Source organism: Macrobrachium nipponense, chromosome 30, assembly GCF_015104395.2.
Source record: "Macrobrachium nipponense isolate FS-2020 chromosome 30, ASM1510439v2, whole genome shotgun sequence".
Lineage (NCBI taxonomy): Eukaryota > Metazoa > Arthropoda > Malacostraca > Decapoda > Palaemonidae > Macrobrachium > Macrobrachium nipponense.
This window is the reverse complement of record NC_087218.1, coordinates 16,472,288-16,489,365: the sequence shown is the minus strand read 5'-3', so window position 1 is coordinate 16,489,365 and position 17,078 is coordinate 16,472,288. Positions and strand designations below refer to the sequence as shown.

Below are 17,078 nucleotides of genomic sequence, written 5' to 3'. Positions count from 1 at the left end.
AGTCAAGATATATACTGTACGTACATATTTAATATGGCAGACATCATCCACCATCGTAAAAAGTACCGCTTAGGACTACCGGTAAGTCTTCGACTGGTATACAACTTTTGGTGATATGTAAGCGATAAGTTGCTGACATGTGTGCCACGTTTCACCGCAGTAGAGTCCAGTCGTCATATTCTTTGAGGCTTTGAAATAAAATCCCGTGCTAAGATTTCAAGATATTTCTGCCGTTGTGCTAACAATCACACTTGTCTGTTTTCAGATTCATTGTTTGTGAATCCACTTAGCCCCTCCTTCAATAGCTGCACTGCACTGCCCCGAGTTCAGTTTAAAAAATAGATAAATAAATAAATAAAAAGTGGTTTTACAGCCTATTTGCGGCTATTTCTTTCTAGTCAGCTTGTCTCCTAATTCCCCCAATAAAGGTAAGTATTCATCCACTCCACTGTTTTAAAACGTGACAAATTTTTTTTCTTTTTTCTTTTTTTTCTTTTTTTGCAATGTCTAATCTTATTTATTTCATAATATATTTGTCTTGCCTAGAAAAGGAAATTACGTACAAAGTATTGACTCATCTAAATAAAATGATATACTGATGTCAATTAAACTTCTAGCTGTCAGTTACTTAAAAACATATTGATGTTGATGAGGTTCTTAGCTACTTTTGTTTGTAGCGTTTAGACATTTTTTCCCGACCACATTGGTACTACGTAGCTTATTCCGACGAGCTTAGTCGTAATAAAAAGAATACGGGTAATACGTCCCTTTGAAAATTATATTTCTTTTTGGATCAAATATTATTTTATGCTTGTGCAAGCCGCGGAATCCTTACCTCGGAAAATTATTGCACAGTATTTGTTTTGTGTGCGCCTCAGTGGTATGGTGTTGGCGTCCTACCTCGGTGGTCGCGGGTTCGAGTCTTGGCCATTCCATTGAGGAGCGAGAGATGTGTATTTCTGGTGATGGAAGGTGATGGAAGTTCACTCTCGACGTGGTTCGGAATTCACGTAAAGCTGTTGGTCCCGTTGCCGAATAACCACTGGTTCCATGCAACATGAAAGCACCATACAAACAAACAAAACAATTAGCATTTTTGTGTTTTGAAAAACAAAAAACAAATCTGGGCGTCGATCTTATCTACCGCCTTCTCTCAAAGTACGACGGAATTCTTTTCACGTTGGTCTGGACTGGTTTCATGGCGTTGCCGTCCGCTGTTCTATTGTTTCGGGAAAATAGAACGAGTGAATCTACGTGCTCTAATTAGATAATGAGAGCAGTGCCTTTTGATATTTGATGTCCACCTGTGCAACATCTGCAGTAGCCATTGTTCGTGAGTGGCCGATCGTATTAATTAAAATGATAACTATTTCCTGGTTGATCCATTTTCAGGTGTAGGTACATCACGCACGTATGCTTTTGTGGAGCCAAACCAGGACCAGATATTGGAAACGAAACAAAAAGTCTCGATTTACAGTCGACAGGCAAAGGTCAAATAAGTGATCACCACCCTTTGTTACGGACACCTGTTTTATTCTGCAGGTGTTCAGAAAGGCCATCATCCCTGACGCAATAAGATACGACGCCAGATAGATTTTATATCAGTTCGAGACGGAGGCAGGACGAGAGACGCGAACCTCCCTCCATTCAAGCAGACAGAGCGGGAGGTAACGTCGTTGTTGTGGGTCTCTAGTAGAATACGCATCGCTCCCTTCCGTTGTTGTGCAAAAGAGCGGCAAGATGAAGATTGCAGTAGCTGCAACTGTTCTCTGCCTGACCGTCGTCGCTGTTGCCGCTGCAAATCAACGCAAGGTACGCTAGACTTCTCTATGCTCATTATTATTATTATTATTATTATTATTATTATTATTATTATTATTATTATTATTATTATTATTATTATTTAAAAATCCTCATAGTAGCACGAGTCTTCAAATGGAGAAACAAATCCACAGTTATGTAAATGTACATATATTTAAATATAAAAACAGCAAGGATAGCTTTCGGGATTCTGTTCGGTTCCCCTTATCAATCTGATAAGGGATTTGTTTCTCCATTTTTATTATTATTATTTTTTTATTATTATTATTTTTTTTTTTTGCTCTATGACAGTCCTCCAATTCGACTGGGTGGTATTTATAGTATGGGGTTCCGGGTTGCATCCTGCCTCCTTAGGAGTCCATCACTTTTCTTACTATGTGCGCCGTTTCTAGGATCACACTCTTCTGCATGAGTCCTGGAGCTACTTCAGCGTCTAGTTTTTCTAGATTCCTTTTCAGGAATCTTGGGATCGTGCCTAGAGCTCCTATGATTATGGGTACGATTTCCACTGGCATATCCCATATCCTTCTTATTTCTATATTCAGATCTTGATACTTATCCATTTTTTCTCTCTCTTTCTCTTCAACTCTGGTGTCCCATGGTATTGCGACATCAATGAGTGATACTTTCTTCTTGATTTTGTCAATCAACGTCACGTCTGGTCTATTTGCACGTATTACCCTATCTGTTCTGATACCATAGTCCCAGAGGATCTTTGCCTGATCGTTTTCTATCACTCCTTCAGGTTGGTGTTCGTACCACTTATTACTGCAAGGTAGCTGATGTTTCTTGCACAGACTCCAGTGGAGGGCTTTTGCCACTGAATCATGCCTCTTTTTGTACTGGTTCTGTGCAAGTGCCGGACATTCGCTAGCTATGTAGTTTATGGTTTCATTTTTCGTATTGCACTTCCTACATATGGGAGAGATGTTATTTCCGTCTATCGTTCTTTGAACATATCTGGTTTTTAGGGCCTGATCTTGTGCCGCTGTTATCATTCCTTCAGTTTCCTTCTTTAGCACTCCCCTCTGTAGCCATCGCCACGTGTCATCGCTGGCTAGTTCTTTAGTCTGTCTCATGTATTGTCCGTGCATTGGTTTGTTGTGCCATTCCTCTGTTCTGTCTGTCTTTCTCCTGTCTCTGTATATTTCTGGGTCTTCATCTACTTTTATTAGTCCTTCTTCCCTTGCACTCTTTAGCCACTCGTCTTCACTGGTTTTCAGATATTGCGCCAGTGCTCTGTTCTCGATGTTGATGCAGTCCTCTATACTTGGTAGTCCTCTCCCTCCTTCCTTTCGTGTTATGTATAGTCTGTCCGTATTTGCTCTTGGGTGTAGTGCTTTGTGTATTGTCATATGTTTCCTGGTTTTCTGATCTATGCTGCGGAGTTCTGCCTTAGTCCATTCCACTATTCCTGCGCTGTATCTGATTACTGGCACTGCCCATGTGTTTATGGCTTTTATCATATTATTGTTATTATTATTATTATTATTGGTATTATTATTATTATTATTATTATTATTATTATTATTCAGAAGACTGACCCTATTCGTATGGAACAAGCCCACCAAAGGGGCCTTGACTTAGAATTAAAGTTTCCGAAGAATACGGTATTCATTCGAAAATAAAGTAACAGGAGGTAATGCGAAATACAGAGAGAAATCAGTTATTGGGAAAAACAGATAAATTAAGAAATAGGTAAATAAATAACAATGTAAGTATTTGGATTAATCAGCTCATTGTTTTGATTTATTGTAAATCCATTTAATGGTGCTTTGTTTTGCGAAATTCTTTGGGTGAATTCATGTGGTATAACGCTTCACTACGAATCGGTGCTGAAGGAAATATTAAAATTTATAATCCATTTGTCGAAACGTTTTCATAAAAGAAAAAAAATCTTTTTGAAAAGCCACTTAGTGCGATCTTTCCTTATAGGCTACATAAGTCATGGAAAAAAATCCATTTGATCAAATTCCCCCATTGTGAATCATTGGGATTCTTTGGGATTAAGATGATGTAAACTGCGCATGTACCAGAATCTTCACCTACTTGGTCTGATTGGTCGACATAGTTAAGAGATTCAAGAGAGATTTGATCGAGAAAGCTATTATCATTTATAGTAGCGTTTCTGTTTTGTGACTCGTAGTTAATTTGCTCTTTTATATTCTTTTTATATTCCACTTGTTATTTCTTAACATGTCTGTGAGTAGTGTTTTTAAATTAACGTTACGTATTTCAGTCTTCATTTAGATAAATATGATACATTACACACACACACACACACACACACACACACACACACACACACACACACACATATATATATTCTATATATCAATATATATATATATATTATATATATATATATATATATGTATATTTATATATATATTTATTATATATACCTAATATATATAATATAATATTATAATAATATAAATCTATTATATATATATATATATATTACATATATATATATATTTATTTTTTTATATGATATATATGTATATATATATGTTATATATACATAATTATCAGACCCTATAATATATATATATATATATATATATATAGTTAATACATAATACATATATATAGATATATATATGTATATATATCTATATAGAAGTATATATAAGATAGATATAGAGATAGTACTCTATATATATATATTCATCTATATTATATATATATTAATATATATATATATATCATATATATATATATATATGGTAATATATATATATATATATATATATATATATATATATATATATATATATATATATGTATATATGTGTTGTGTGTATTAAACTTAATTTATAATATATATATATATATATATATATATATATAGTATAGATATATATGTGTGTGTGTGTGTGTGTGTGTGTGTGTGTGTGTGTTTATGGATATAAATATCGAAAACATTTAGTTCGTATTTTTTCCTCCCATTTTATTGAAGACTGAAGCCTGATTTGATTGCTGCCTGGATTTCAGTTATTGAAAAGCCTCATCCTCATTATCATTAATGTTAATTGTATATGTAATGGTGCCATAAATCGAAGTATCTGTAATGTTGATGGTAATATGGTGTATTGTCGATTATATCATATTATTACCGCATCACAACGACGTCAGTTGTCATTATTCTCTTTATTCTTCGAGTGTATTGCTTGCCGTCAAATTCAATCTAATTTCAGGACTAACTGAACAAACTAAATGTGATACAAAAACTTGTTTATCAAAGCACTTAGCTTTCAGGAATCACTGTTCCATCTTCAGAAGTCTATATATGCAACATTCTATTTAGCATGTGAGGTTTCAAATTAAGTTGGCTTTATGCCAGCGCGGGCTCTCGCTCCTGAAGTAGCCCTCAACTATTTTTCGGATTTGAGAATCTACTTATTAATCTCTGATGGCCTTTGGATGTCATGTGGGTGAATTCCCATCCACTGGGGAAGGAGGAGGGGTTGTGGTGGGGCGGATTTTTGGGGAAGTAACAGAACTCCTGTACTATCCTTCTTGCTGTCTTGTGTAGTCTTTATAATCTACTTTCTCTGTTGACCTTCTTCCTTATCGTAGGATTTCTTTCCTTTCATTGTGAGGATCCTGTCAACGAAGGGTCCTTTTGTTGACTCGTCTTGTTTATACGTCTCTGCTCCATCCCTTTTACTGTACCTCCATTCATATATATTCTTTCTCCGATCTTACTCTCCACATACTAGCAATTGTTTATTAGCGCAACTGCGAGGTTTATCTGCTGTTACGCCTTTGTAACCTTTTGTCCTCTGGTTTCCTTTCAGCGTTGAATGATCTCATAGGTCCCAGCGCTTGGCCTTCGGGCCTAAATTGTATATTCTATTCTATTCTGTTCTATTTGGCTTCGTTATCAATGACGTCTCTCGTGCTGGAGTAATTTCGTTTGTAGATTCCTCCCCGTTTCACCCACGTAGGATTCATTGCGGTCATTGCCGGGGATCAAGGATACCACTGGTTTTTTCACGATGGTGGACTCCTTGGGATCTCCTTCGACAAGAGGAAGGTAAAGTGGGAGGCGAATTTACAGAACGAAGTTAAAAGGACACAAGTGTCATGTTAGTCACCCAGATTGACGCACTACCTCCCGCTCTACTGCCCCCCCCCCCCTACCTATTTCCCAACCCCCTAACCCTCCACAGCCCACACCCTCTCCCCTAGGGATAGGAACACCACTGCATTGTATCCAAAGTTCAACAGGAATCAACCATAAATCTACCGCGACTGAGGATTAAAAAGTCACTGGAAACTGAGATATAGTTACGGGCTGCTATGGGTTCAAGAGCTCGGCCTGGCTTATAACCAACTTACTCTAAATACAAATATGTTAAAAGAAAAATGACACATTTAGACCCACTGAAGACGGATGAAAAGCTGCTCCAAAGCTATGGACCTTAATTAACAAATTGCTTTTGAGTCGCTTTCAAAATATCTAAATTATTCGCAATATATGAAAAATAAAAGGGTTAATTTCCTACTTAATTTTTATTATTATAATTATCACTTTTATTACGCTAATAGTAATATGCTGTTACAAGAATTATCAATGGCGGCATAACCATATTTATTGTTTATTATTTCAATACTGATGTTGTGTTAATAAAACAACGACAAAAATATAATTATTATTGTTATTTGTTTTATTGAAAATAATGGCTATTTCAGCCTCGTTTATTTTGTATAGAAGTTTCTCTACTCTTCTTATTACTGACTTTTCTTCTGTACTCAGGTATTAAAACGCGAAATGTGGGATTCCTCTCTCTCTCTCTCTCTCTCTCTCTCTCTCTCTAAGCAATAGGAATCCAGAGTGAGTCATTTAGTATCATCTGTCTATTAAGTTTAAGATCCAATTCGTACTGCATTTTATATAATAAATTTAATTGAACAAATACCACGTTTTTGACATGAATCACCCATATGGCGTTTTAATAGCCAATTTGAGTACAGAAGAAAAGTCAGTAATAAGAGTAATAGATAAACTTCTTTACAAAATAAACGCGGCTGAAATAGCCATTATTTTCAATAAAACTTGTATTGATTAGGGTGTTCTTCCAGAAAACTATTATTATTATTATTATTATTATTATTATTATTATTATTAGTAGTAGTAGTAGTAGTAGTAGTAGTAGTAGTAGTAGTAGTAGTAGTATAGTATATATTACGGCTGTTATTGCAATATCATTATGTGAAAAAAACACCACAATATTCAAATTAATATGAGTAAGTAAATATAAGTCCGCAAAATATATATAAATAATACTTATTATTATATTTTTTTTGTCTCTCAAAGTCCTCCGATTCGATGGGTTGTATTTATAATGTGGGGTTCCGGGTTGCATCCTGCCTCCTTAGGAGTCCAACACTTTTCTTGCTATGTGCGCCGTTTCTAGAAGCACACTGGAGCTACTTCAGCCTCTAGTTTTTCCAGATTCCTTATCAGGGATCTTAGGATCGTGCCTAGTGTTCCTATGATTATTTATGGGAACACTTTCCACTGAAATGTACAAGAGAAGAAAATAAGGAAATAGTATTATCATATATATACTCTGAAAGTACTAGTAATAGTAGTTAAACTCACAAACCTCGATATCCGAACTATGACATTATTCACCTTGTGAAAACATCTGTCGAATACGTTCAGGAAATCCTGTTAAAATAGAGCAGTAAACAATTCTCCGAACCCGGGCCTCGCACACCTGTTCTGGAGGACAACAATTATCTACCTGGGCCCATTTTCGGTGACCTCTGTACTTACACCTGAGCCGGGCGCCATGTTTTGTTCAGTGGAAACACGTAGAGATCGCTATATCCGTTATTTGAGTATTGATGTAGTCTTTGTGAGCAAAGAATGCATGATATACTAACGGCTGATTGTGTATTTGTGCACACATGTATATATTGTATATATGTATGTGTATGTTTATATATATATAGATATATATATATATATATATATATATTATATATATATAATACATACATATTTATATATGTAATATTCTATATACATATAAATATCATATATAATATATCATATATATATATATATATATATATATATATATATATATATATATATGATATATATATATATATATATATATATATATATATATATATATATATATATATATATATATATATATATATATATATATATATATATCATATATATCTTATATATATATATATATAGTATGTATACAAAGATATAGGTATGAATAGTATATGTGTTATAAATACACACACACACACACATATATAGTATATATATATATATATATATATATATATATATATATATATATATATATATATATATATATATATATACCCCGCATTATATATATATATATATACCATCATTCTCAAATTCTCGCACGGTTTCCATTTCATGTAGCAGGCATTGTGGGCAGTCACGTGTCTGGATAAACATCTGGTCTCCGGACCAGGTGTGTATAGATCATATCTTCTCTTTCCTACTTCCTCGGGCTTCCTGGTCATTAAGGCTTATTTTATCATTACAATTAACCAGTTCTTTCTCGGTTTCCCGTTTCTCTTTGGTCTCTAAACATCCAAATTAGTTTCCCTTTTCGCCATCACCCTCCTCTCCTATTCTCGTGACAAGACCGCGCCACCATTAATCCACCTTGATGTGTCTTATTTAGGCTAGCATTTTTACCATATATTCGTCTTATCTCCTTCTATCTCACCCTTTGCAACACTGGCGTGATCGGTATGGAGTTGGCGTACCACCTTGGTGGCCGCGAGTTTGATTCTACGGCATTCCATTGACGAGTGAGAGAAGTGTATTTCTGGTGATAGAAGTTCACTCTCGACGTGGCTCGGAAGTCACGTAAAGTCGTTGGTCCCGTTGCTGAATAACCACTGGTTCCATGCCACGTAAAAATACCGTACAAACAAACAAACTTTCCAACACTAGTTGTATCTCTACATATTTACCTATTTTCACTACTCTTCTTAACTGTATGCTGTACTTGGAGTAGAATAACAAAAGCTTGACTATTGACTCTCTTAACTAACATAGGAAACGCTGGCTAAGTGTTCATTTTATGCCTTCAAACTTTTGCTCTCATAAATAATCCCCTCTCTTTTTCAACACCTGTTTCATGGTTCTAACTGCCTTTTTATCTTCGCCTGTTTTGGGATTCTTCTCTCTTGTTATCCTGCATTCGTTCGCTACATTATTACACTCAGTTTCAGGATGAACTACTTTTATAGTTTCAAAATAAACTACGTTCATCATTTAACTACCGATACTCGTAGTCTTTAAACTACTTTTCTGCCACACGTGTAGCCAAGAATATAAAGAGGCATTTTCAATGTAAAGCTGTTTTCCCTATCTATGGGAGTTTATGAAGAAGCCACAGTCACTGGGACACACACACATATACATACATATATCGAACTACAAATGTCCTTTAATATCTAATTCGCTCTACCTTGCTGTGTCGGGGTGGTTTAAGGCTTCACTGCCAGTCCTGGAATTGGGAGGTCGCTGGTTCGCGCCTGTCGATGGCCAATTCTATTATCGCTTAATAAATTCCCCCTCGGTTAAGCATATATGAAAATATATTAATTCCGAGGTAGAGCGAATTAGATATTAAAGGACATTTGTAGTTCGATATGTACATATATACATACGTACATACACATCAAGAGATAGATACATATCCATAAAGCTAGTTATAGATATCCACACAAATATCGAAGATGAATTTGTAGAAGTTAATCAGCAAGGAAAATCGTTTCATCGCCACATCTCCCCAGTAGAGGGTTAGTACCGTCAGTACACCTCACGTGGTGTCCTGTAGGCATTACTTAAGGGTCTTTGCAGCATCCCTTCGGCCCCTAGCTGCAACATCTTTTATTCCTTTAACTGTACCTCCGTTCGTATTCTCTTTCTTCCAGATGACTTTCCGCCCTCTTCTAATAATTGTTTCATGGTGCAACTGCGAGGTTTACCTCCTTTTACACCTATCAGATTCTCTTGCTGTCAATTTCCGTTTCAGCGCTGAATGGCCTTAGTTGCCCCAGTACTTGGCATAATGCCAAAATTCTATGTGAATCAAATCAAAATTTATATATTCGAGTTATTTTGATAGGTGTAGCACCTGTCAAATTTTCTTGCCGTCAATTTCCGTTTCAGCGCTGAATGGCCTCGTACGTTCCGGCACTTGGCCTTTGGCCTAGATCCTATATTCTATTTTCTGTCACCACATCTGTTTCGCAACTTCTACCAACAGGGCTGCGCCGAGCGAGGCGGGGAATGCAAATCTGTCGAGAGAGGCGACCAGACCACCTGTCCAGGTGGGGTCCGGAAGCTGGATTGCTCCGGAAGTGACCGGTGTTGCCTTGCAAAAGGTAAGAGTTCCTCATTTTTTGGTGAAATTTCTGGCGTTTTTTTTTTAAGAGAAGAGAAATGGACTAGATAATACTTTATGGAAATGAAGAAGAACAGGTTATAGGAACTTGGACTTGTGATCCTGTCGTGAGATTTTTTTTTTTTGGGGGGGGGGGAATAGGGAAAGGAAATGGGTGAATAATACTTTGTAAGGATAGGAAGGAGAACTGGTTATAGGAACTCGCGATCCGTTAGTGAAATTTCTGTCTTTTTTCTTCTTCTTCTTCTTTGTTGGTACGGAAGGGAAGAGTGTTTTTTTTTCAGAAAAAGGAAATGGACTCAGTAATACATCATGGAAATAGGAAGGAAGAGTTGATCGAAACGGAAACGGCTTTGATCACATAGTGAAATTTCTGTCCTTTTTAGTAAGGAAGGTGTTTTTTTTTTTTTTTTTTTTTTTCATAGAGAAAGGAATGATTTGAGTAATACTTTATAGGATGGGAAGGAGAACGGGTTATAGGAGTCCGTGAACTTTTATTGAAATTTCTGCCCTCTTTTAGTAGGGAAGGGTAATTTTTTTTTTTTTTTCTTTTTAAGAAAGGGAAAAAGAAATGAGTAATACTTTATGGGACTAGGAACTAGAACGGGTTATAGGAACGCGTGAGCCTTTATTGAATTTTCTGCCCATTTTTGCTAAAGGATGGAATTTCTATTGTTTTTTTTATTTATTTTTTTATTTTTTATTTTATTTATTTATTTTTTTGGTAGAGAAAGGAATTGGACTGAATAATACTTTATAGGAAGATGATGAACAATAGGTTATGTATTTGATATACGATCGTTTTTCGAATACATATTAAACCCGTATTAACATATAGATCCAATTGTTGTGGATGCTAACGTTGATGATATTTAAAAGAAAATCTCTCTAATTGTTAATAATTAATGCATTCTACCAATCAAGCTTTCTTAATTCACAAGATTACGTTCATTAATATTAAAATGAGTATTATTATGTAAATTTTTAGCACCATTGGTCCATTGATTATCAAGCTTAAAACGGATTTGATTTGAAATAGAATCGTAAACTATTTTTCGTTTTCTCCGGTATTACATCTGTGATATGGCGTTTGCAACATTTACTAATTTCTTCATGAACAAGCATACAATTCTTTTTGCAATTCCACCAATTTATTCTGTTGTACCTTACGGATGAATTTAAGTTGACCAATATAGTCCATTATTTCTAGAAAACACTCGCAATATATCTTTCAATATATTTCGAATTAATTTGTCTAAATTACTTAAACGATGAAAATGGTTAGTTATTTTTAAACACCTTTTATTTTCACTTACTCGGGGAGTAAGCCTACAAACTACTTGTTCTTGTTGGGGTGGACAGGAAAGGTCTAAGGAAAAGCCTAAAAAGGTCTGATTTCAAGATACATGATTTCTAGGATGGGATGTTTATGATTTATTTATTAGAATGTAAATGTAAAAAAATAAATAATGTGCATTTTAAACAGTACAGAGCAATTATTTCTAATAGAATATAGCGTATTTGTTTTAATTTTCGTTGGTGAAACAACGCTCTATTTGTCAGTAGATTTTAGCTCGTGCCCAGAGTAAGTTGGAATTCAATCCAGTAAATGCAGACGTTGTCTGTTTCACTAAATCATGTATGCTTTATGACCGGTTAAAAGAAAGAATCACTAAGACCTGTCTTCAGTTATCTCAAGTTATTCGTCAACGCCAGTCACGTAAACAGCCGCAAATTAAGTTTTTTAAGCATATCTCTGAAGCACTGACAAGTAACTCTTCTTGGAAACAGGGGATCGCAACCAAGCCGGGGGCGGAGAGCACGGTAACAAGGAGGAAATAAACGACAAGAAGAGGAAACCAGACGGACAAAGGTCAGGGAATGCCAGACCGCCAAGTAGAGGAGAAGGAAAAGGACCAAAAAAGGGAGACAGAAATGGGGGTAGAAAGGCTGACGGACAGGGCAATGGAAACGGAGGAGACAGGCCGAGAAATGGAAGGAAACCCAACCAGAGTCCCGAAAAACCCAGAGATGGGAAACCCAAAAATGGAAGGCGACCCAACCAGAGTCCGGAAAGACCCAGAGATGGGAAACCCAGAAATGGAAGGAAACCCAACCAGAGTCCCGAAAGGCCCAAAAATGGAAGGAAACCGAATCAAAATGATCAGGGCGGTAGAGGTGACAGACCTAGAGGAGGAAAGAGACTTAACAAAAACGGAAAGAACCCCAAGCAAGAAGTCAGTGAGGAAGGCAGTAATGATAAAGGTGGGGAAGGAGGAGAGGAAGCTGGGGAAAGTTCTGATAACAAACCACCCAAACGAGCTGGAAATAAAGGTGGCTCAAACAGACAAGGTAAGAACCCAATTCATTTTTCCTGTTTTTCTAGAGCTGGATGTGAAGCATCGTATAAACTTTTCTAAAATAGACTATATCGATAACACTTTCTGAAAGACCTATGTAGAATATCCTACATGACTGTTTCTAAAGTAGGTTAATACAAATTATTCTTGCTCAAAGACAGTGTAGAACATCATGTAGGCTTATTTCTAAAATAGATTAAAGCAAATCAATCTTGCACAAAGGCCAATGTTGAATGCCCCATAGGCCTAATTCGAAAATAGGTTAATACAGATCACTACTCTGATACAGGTTTTTCAGAGAAGATTTCTTTTTTCTGTTATCTTTTATAAAAGCTTCTGTAGGTAACTGCTACGCACAAGGGAACTTTACAACTAGTTACAACCATTGTTTCTTGTTGAGTAATTTCGTCAACACCAATAATGAAGGCCTAACACTGATGATTGCGCGTTGACCCAAAGACCAATTACTAACTGGTTGAGAGTAAAGACAGCAATGCTCGGTTTTATCAGGTTCATCTTCAAGAAGTGTGTTGTGTAATCAGAGGATTCTGAAGTAGACATATATATATATATATATATATATATATATATATATATATATATATAGACATATCCTGAATAGCTGTAAAAACGTCTTAACTGCTGCTGCTCAGTTTCTTTATTGTCTGATGGCTTTTACACTGAAAGCCTTGAATCTGCAGGAGAAATAAGTAAGGGAGCTCGGCCATCCCACTTCTGCTACAAACCCACATGAATAAGGGCAGATTCTTCATTTATTTTCTCATTTTCTCATAGAATTCGAGAGAGCATAAGTTTAATAGTCAGGTTTAAACGCCTCATTTGCGTGGTCGGTATGGTGTTGGCGTGCCATCTCGGTGGCCGCGAGTTCGATTCTCGGGCATTCCACTGAGGAGTGAGATATGTGTATTTCTGGTGACAGAAATTCACTCTCGACGTGGTTTGGATTCACGTAAAATCGTTGGTCCTGTTGCTGAATAACCATTGGTTCCAAGCAACGTAAAAACACCATACAAACAAACAAACAAAAATAGTCAGCTTTAGTTATCAAAATACTTGTTCTTGATGCTTTTATTATATATATATATATATAAATATATATATATATATATATATATATATATATATATATAGATATATATATATATTACATTACGTGTTTGCACGTGTCCTTAAGTCATACATCAGTGACAGAAGGTTCGCCCATATATTGATCTTTTTATTTAATGAACCACTTTTTCCAAATTTCAGTTCTGTTTCCCCTAGAAAATCACAGCTTTCTTCATCTCCCTTTTAGCAAGTTGTCGCGTGAAGAAGCAGTGTAAGCAGCTAAAGGGAAAATGTCAGAGTGCGTCATCAACCTGCAGAGGAACGAGTTACACTGGCAACAACTTCTGCCTTGGATCATGCTCCTGCTGCGTCAAGAAGAGTGAGTATTGTTTCTCAGTTTTTCAGGAGGGAGATGTAGTATCTACGTAGGAAAAGAAGGATTGGGCACTGTGTTTCCATTCTTGGTGAAAAGGATTAAGTAGAGTGTCTTAGTTGTTCAGGAAAAGAGTTAGGAATTGTGTCCCCATTCTTCAGCAGAGAGATTTTCCTGTTGTGGCTCCGTTCTTCGGTAAGGACACAGAATATTGTCTCTCCCAATTCAGGTAGGACTCTTGACATTTGAGTAACGTCTCTTCAACCTGCCACTAGACAGTGAAGAGCTTTGATTATTTTTCCTCATTGCCCATACCCATAAGCGAGGAACACTTCACAGGAACTAACCTTCCTTCCCTTTCCCCATTTCCCTCCCCTTAGAGGCTTAGACCCTCATACACGTCACTGACTTGAAACACCTGTCAGGATACTGAGGGTTCATTCACAGTATTGCTCTCCCCTTCAGAATTCAATCGCACCAACAAAAACTTTCGTAGTTCTCACCATGACATTTTGTAACCCACAGACCAACTGTGCAGACCCAAAAACAAATGCAAGAAGAAGAACGGAACGTGCCAGTTTAAATGGGATAGCTGTGATGGTCAGAAGCTGAAGAGGGCCTGCAAGGGGTCCTCCTCGGCCTGCGTTTGCTGTGCACGTAAGTCCATCTTCCTCTCTTCTTCTCTTCTTCCATTGCGTAATTTAGACTTTGCTCTTGCGCCATGAAGTCAGTAAGCTGTGCGGTATCGATGCTCTTCGCATGAGTGACTCTGGCTTTTGATCACTGACTCTTTCCTTGTTTAAAATTTGAAATAATGAAGTGATTCATTCAGGAAGTGCAAATTTCTATTGAATATAACTACAAATACGAAAGTTACAGTGATAATAACGTAGATGAACTCTGGCGTCATTTCAACAGCGAGGTCCTGCAAAGACAAGAACAACCAGTGCAGCGCAGCTGGGGGTTCGTGCGTGCTCAAAGGGGCCACTTGCGCAGGCCAGGTCGATTCCAGCCTTTGTGGAAAGTTCTGTCAGTGCTGCCTGGGTATGTACTCCTACGGGACGATTTCAGGTCCTTTACGAAGTTGTCAGACATTAGTAGAATAGATTCTCTGAGAAAAAAAGAATTCAGATCAAAGCTGTTAGGGATAAAATTGAAGACTCATATTGATGATGCTCGTTGAGTGATATTATGAAATATAGACTAGGTCTGTTTTACGCGCATCTTAACCGTAATCCAATTAGGCCTAATGTCAGCGCGCCTCGTGCAGGCAGAACCGGGATTTGTCGTTATTTGGAGTTGACTGTTGTTGACTTGAGACACTCAGTCTACATTTGATCGTATGTTTTTAAAAGCATCAGCTTTTAAGAAACCTGGATTACTTGCAGGAGTGAAGCGATTTACTGCTTCTACAAATTTTTTTGTTTAGTCTCACTTGTTTTGTGTGTTTTGAGTGTCCACCAGAAATGGCTTGTCTCGAAATGACGATATCGGCAGAAACGAGGTTACCAAAAGCTATATAATGTCTGGCATTATTTTTTTTTATTATTAGGATCAAGCCGCCAAACATTGAATCAGGTAGCGAATTTTTTTTTCTTTTTTTTTTTTGCTGATGGTAATGCTGAAGGCTTTCACGATCGGCCCCAGTTTTGCAACCGATTTGGCTACACCAGACAAAAAAAAAAGGCGCTTTTGTGAAACCTCTCCGATGATATTGCTTTTCGATTTCCGCCGTTTGAATCTTTAAGTGTGAATAGCTTTGGTTTTGCCCGTGTTATTTTTTTTATGTTTTTGGTTTGTGTGTGAATAGCGGTTTGCATTGGAGCTGAGATAACGCCTTTGCTTGTTACCCTAGGACGAGAATGCTGTGGCATAGCTCTCGAATCAGTATTGTTTCAAAGATGATCTTGTTAAGCCCTATTTTTTATTCTAATTTGCATTTTTTTTTGTTTTTTTTCTATATCATAACCATCCCTGCTGGTTTCGTTTTGTAATTTTTTTCCTATAAGTCTCCCCTCCCCAACCTGGTCTTAATCGAATAATATTTTACAAAAAAAGGAAAAAATCTCCTCTCACTGAAACTTAAATGATCTATTTGCACACCAAGTGACCTTCCGCACGTCAGTGATTGTGACGTCGTCCTATTTGTTTGGTGCGTTTCATTTTAATAGCTTCCGTTCAAAGTGAAATGATCGATTAATTAGTTTAGCGCACGTTTTATTTAATCGCCGGTCCTGATAAGTAGTTGACAGGTCAGCTGCCTGGGCAATTTATTCATTCAGAAATTAGTAAGACTAATTCTGAGGCGTTAAGAGACTAGTGTTGATAGGAAACCATTCTATTGCGTAAATCTCATGGTATAGTATTTATGAGAATATGTGAATTTACAGTACCGCTTATGAGAAGAGAAAATGAGAAATGATAAGTAGGTTAAGTCTGAATCCTGAGCAGAAAGCAATGCAGTAGTTATTTCCGTACATTGAAAGAGTTACCGGAAATATTTATTGCAGCAGAATAATGCTAGACTAAGAAAAATCAATATATATATATATATATATATATATATATATATATATATATATATATATATATATATATATATATATATATTCTTCTTTAAATGAGCGACTTCCCTACCACCTAATGCTCTCTCCGGAACCAAATTCAATTCCCCCCTACCCTCGCTCCCCCACCCCATGACCACATCACTCACCCCACAACCTCCAACGCCCCCCCCCCCTTTTCCCCCCTAAAATGAAAATTTAAAATTCAGAAGGTCGTTTCAAAACCTAAACCATTCCGATGTGTACTGATTTATTTTTATTCGACACGAAGGCTATAATATTCGATATGCCCCGTGACTTCAATCTATAGTGCCCACCATTGATGCCCGCGTTGGCAATGAACACTTGTTTGCTCCCGGGGACACCTGTTGCATCTGTCCTGTTGCGTCTGTTCGTTTGTATGTTTGTAGTTCAACATCTGGCGTCTGTTGTTTTCACAATAATAACC

The 17,078-nt window shown here is 36.7% G+C and overlaps 1 protein-coding gene across 1 annotated transcript; it reads left to right on the top strand.

The window, feature by feature from the left end:
• Positions 1-1,593: 1,593 nt before the first annotated feature.
• Positions 1,594-16,610, top strand: LOC135202324 (protein qua-1-like). Its single transcript, XM_064231670.1, has 6 exons — positions 1,594-1,812; positions 10,128-10,245; positions 12,057-12,617; positions 13,941-14,072; positions 14,592-14,723; positions 14,985-16,610. Exons 1-6 carry the CDS (start codon positions 1,741-1,743, stop codon positions 15,170-15,172), a joined length of 1,203 nt encoding a protein of 400 aa, XP_064087740.1. The 5' UTR covers positions 1,594-1,740; the 3' UTR covers positions 15,173-16,610.
• Positions 16,611-17,078: the final 468 nt, after the last annotated feature.

Bases quoted from the DNA above. Each gene is read 5' to 3' on its own strand.
- LOC135202324 (XM_064231670.1), top strand. From the start codon at position 1,741: ATGAAGATTGCAGTAGCTGCAACTGTTCTCTGCCTGACCGTCGTCGCT. The intron at 1,813-10,127 runs GTACGCTAGACT...TTCTACCAACAG, and splicing joins CCGCTGCAAATCAACGCAAG to GGCTGCGCCGAGCGAGGCGG. The intron at 14,724-14,984 runs GTAAGTCCATCT...TCATTTCAACAG, and splicing joins GGCCTGCGTTTGCTGTGCAC to CGAGGTCCTGCAAAGACAAG.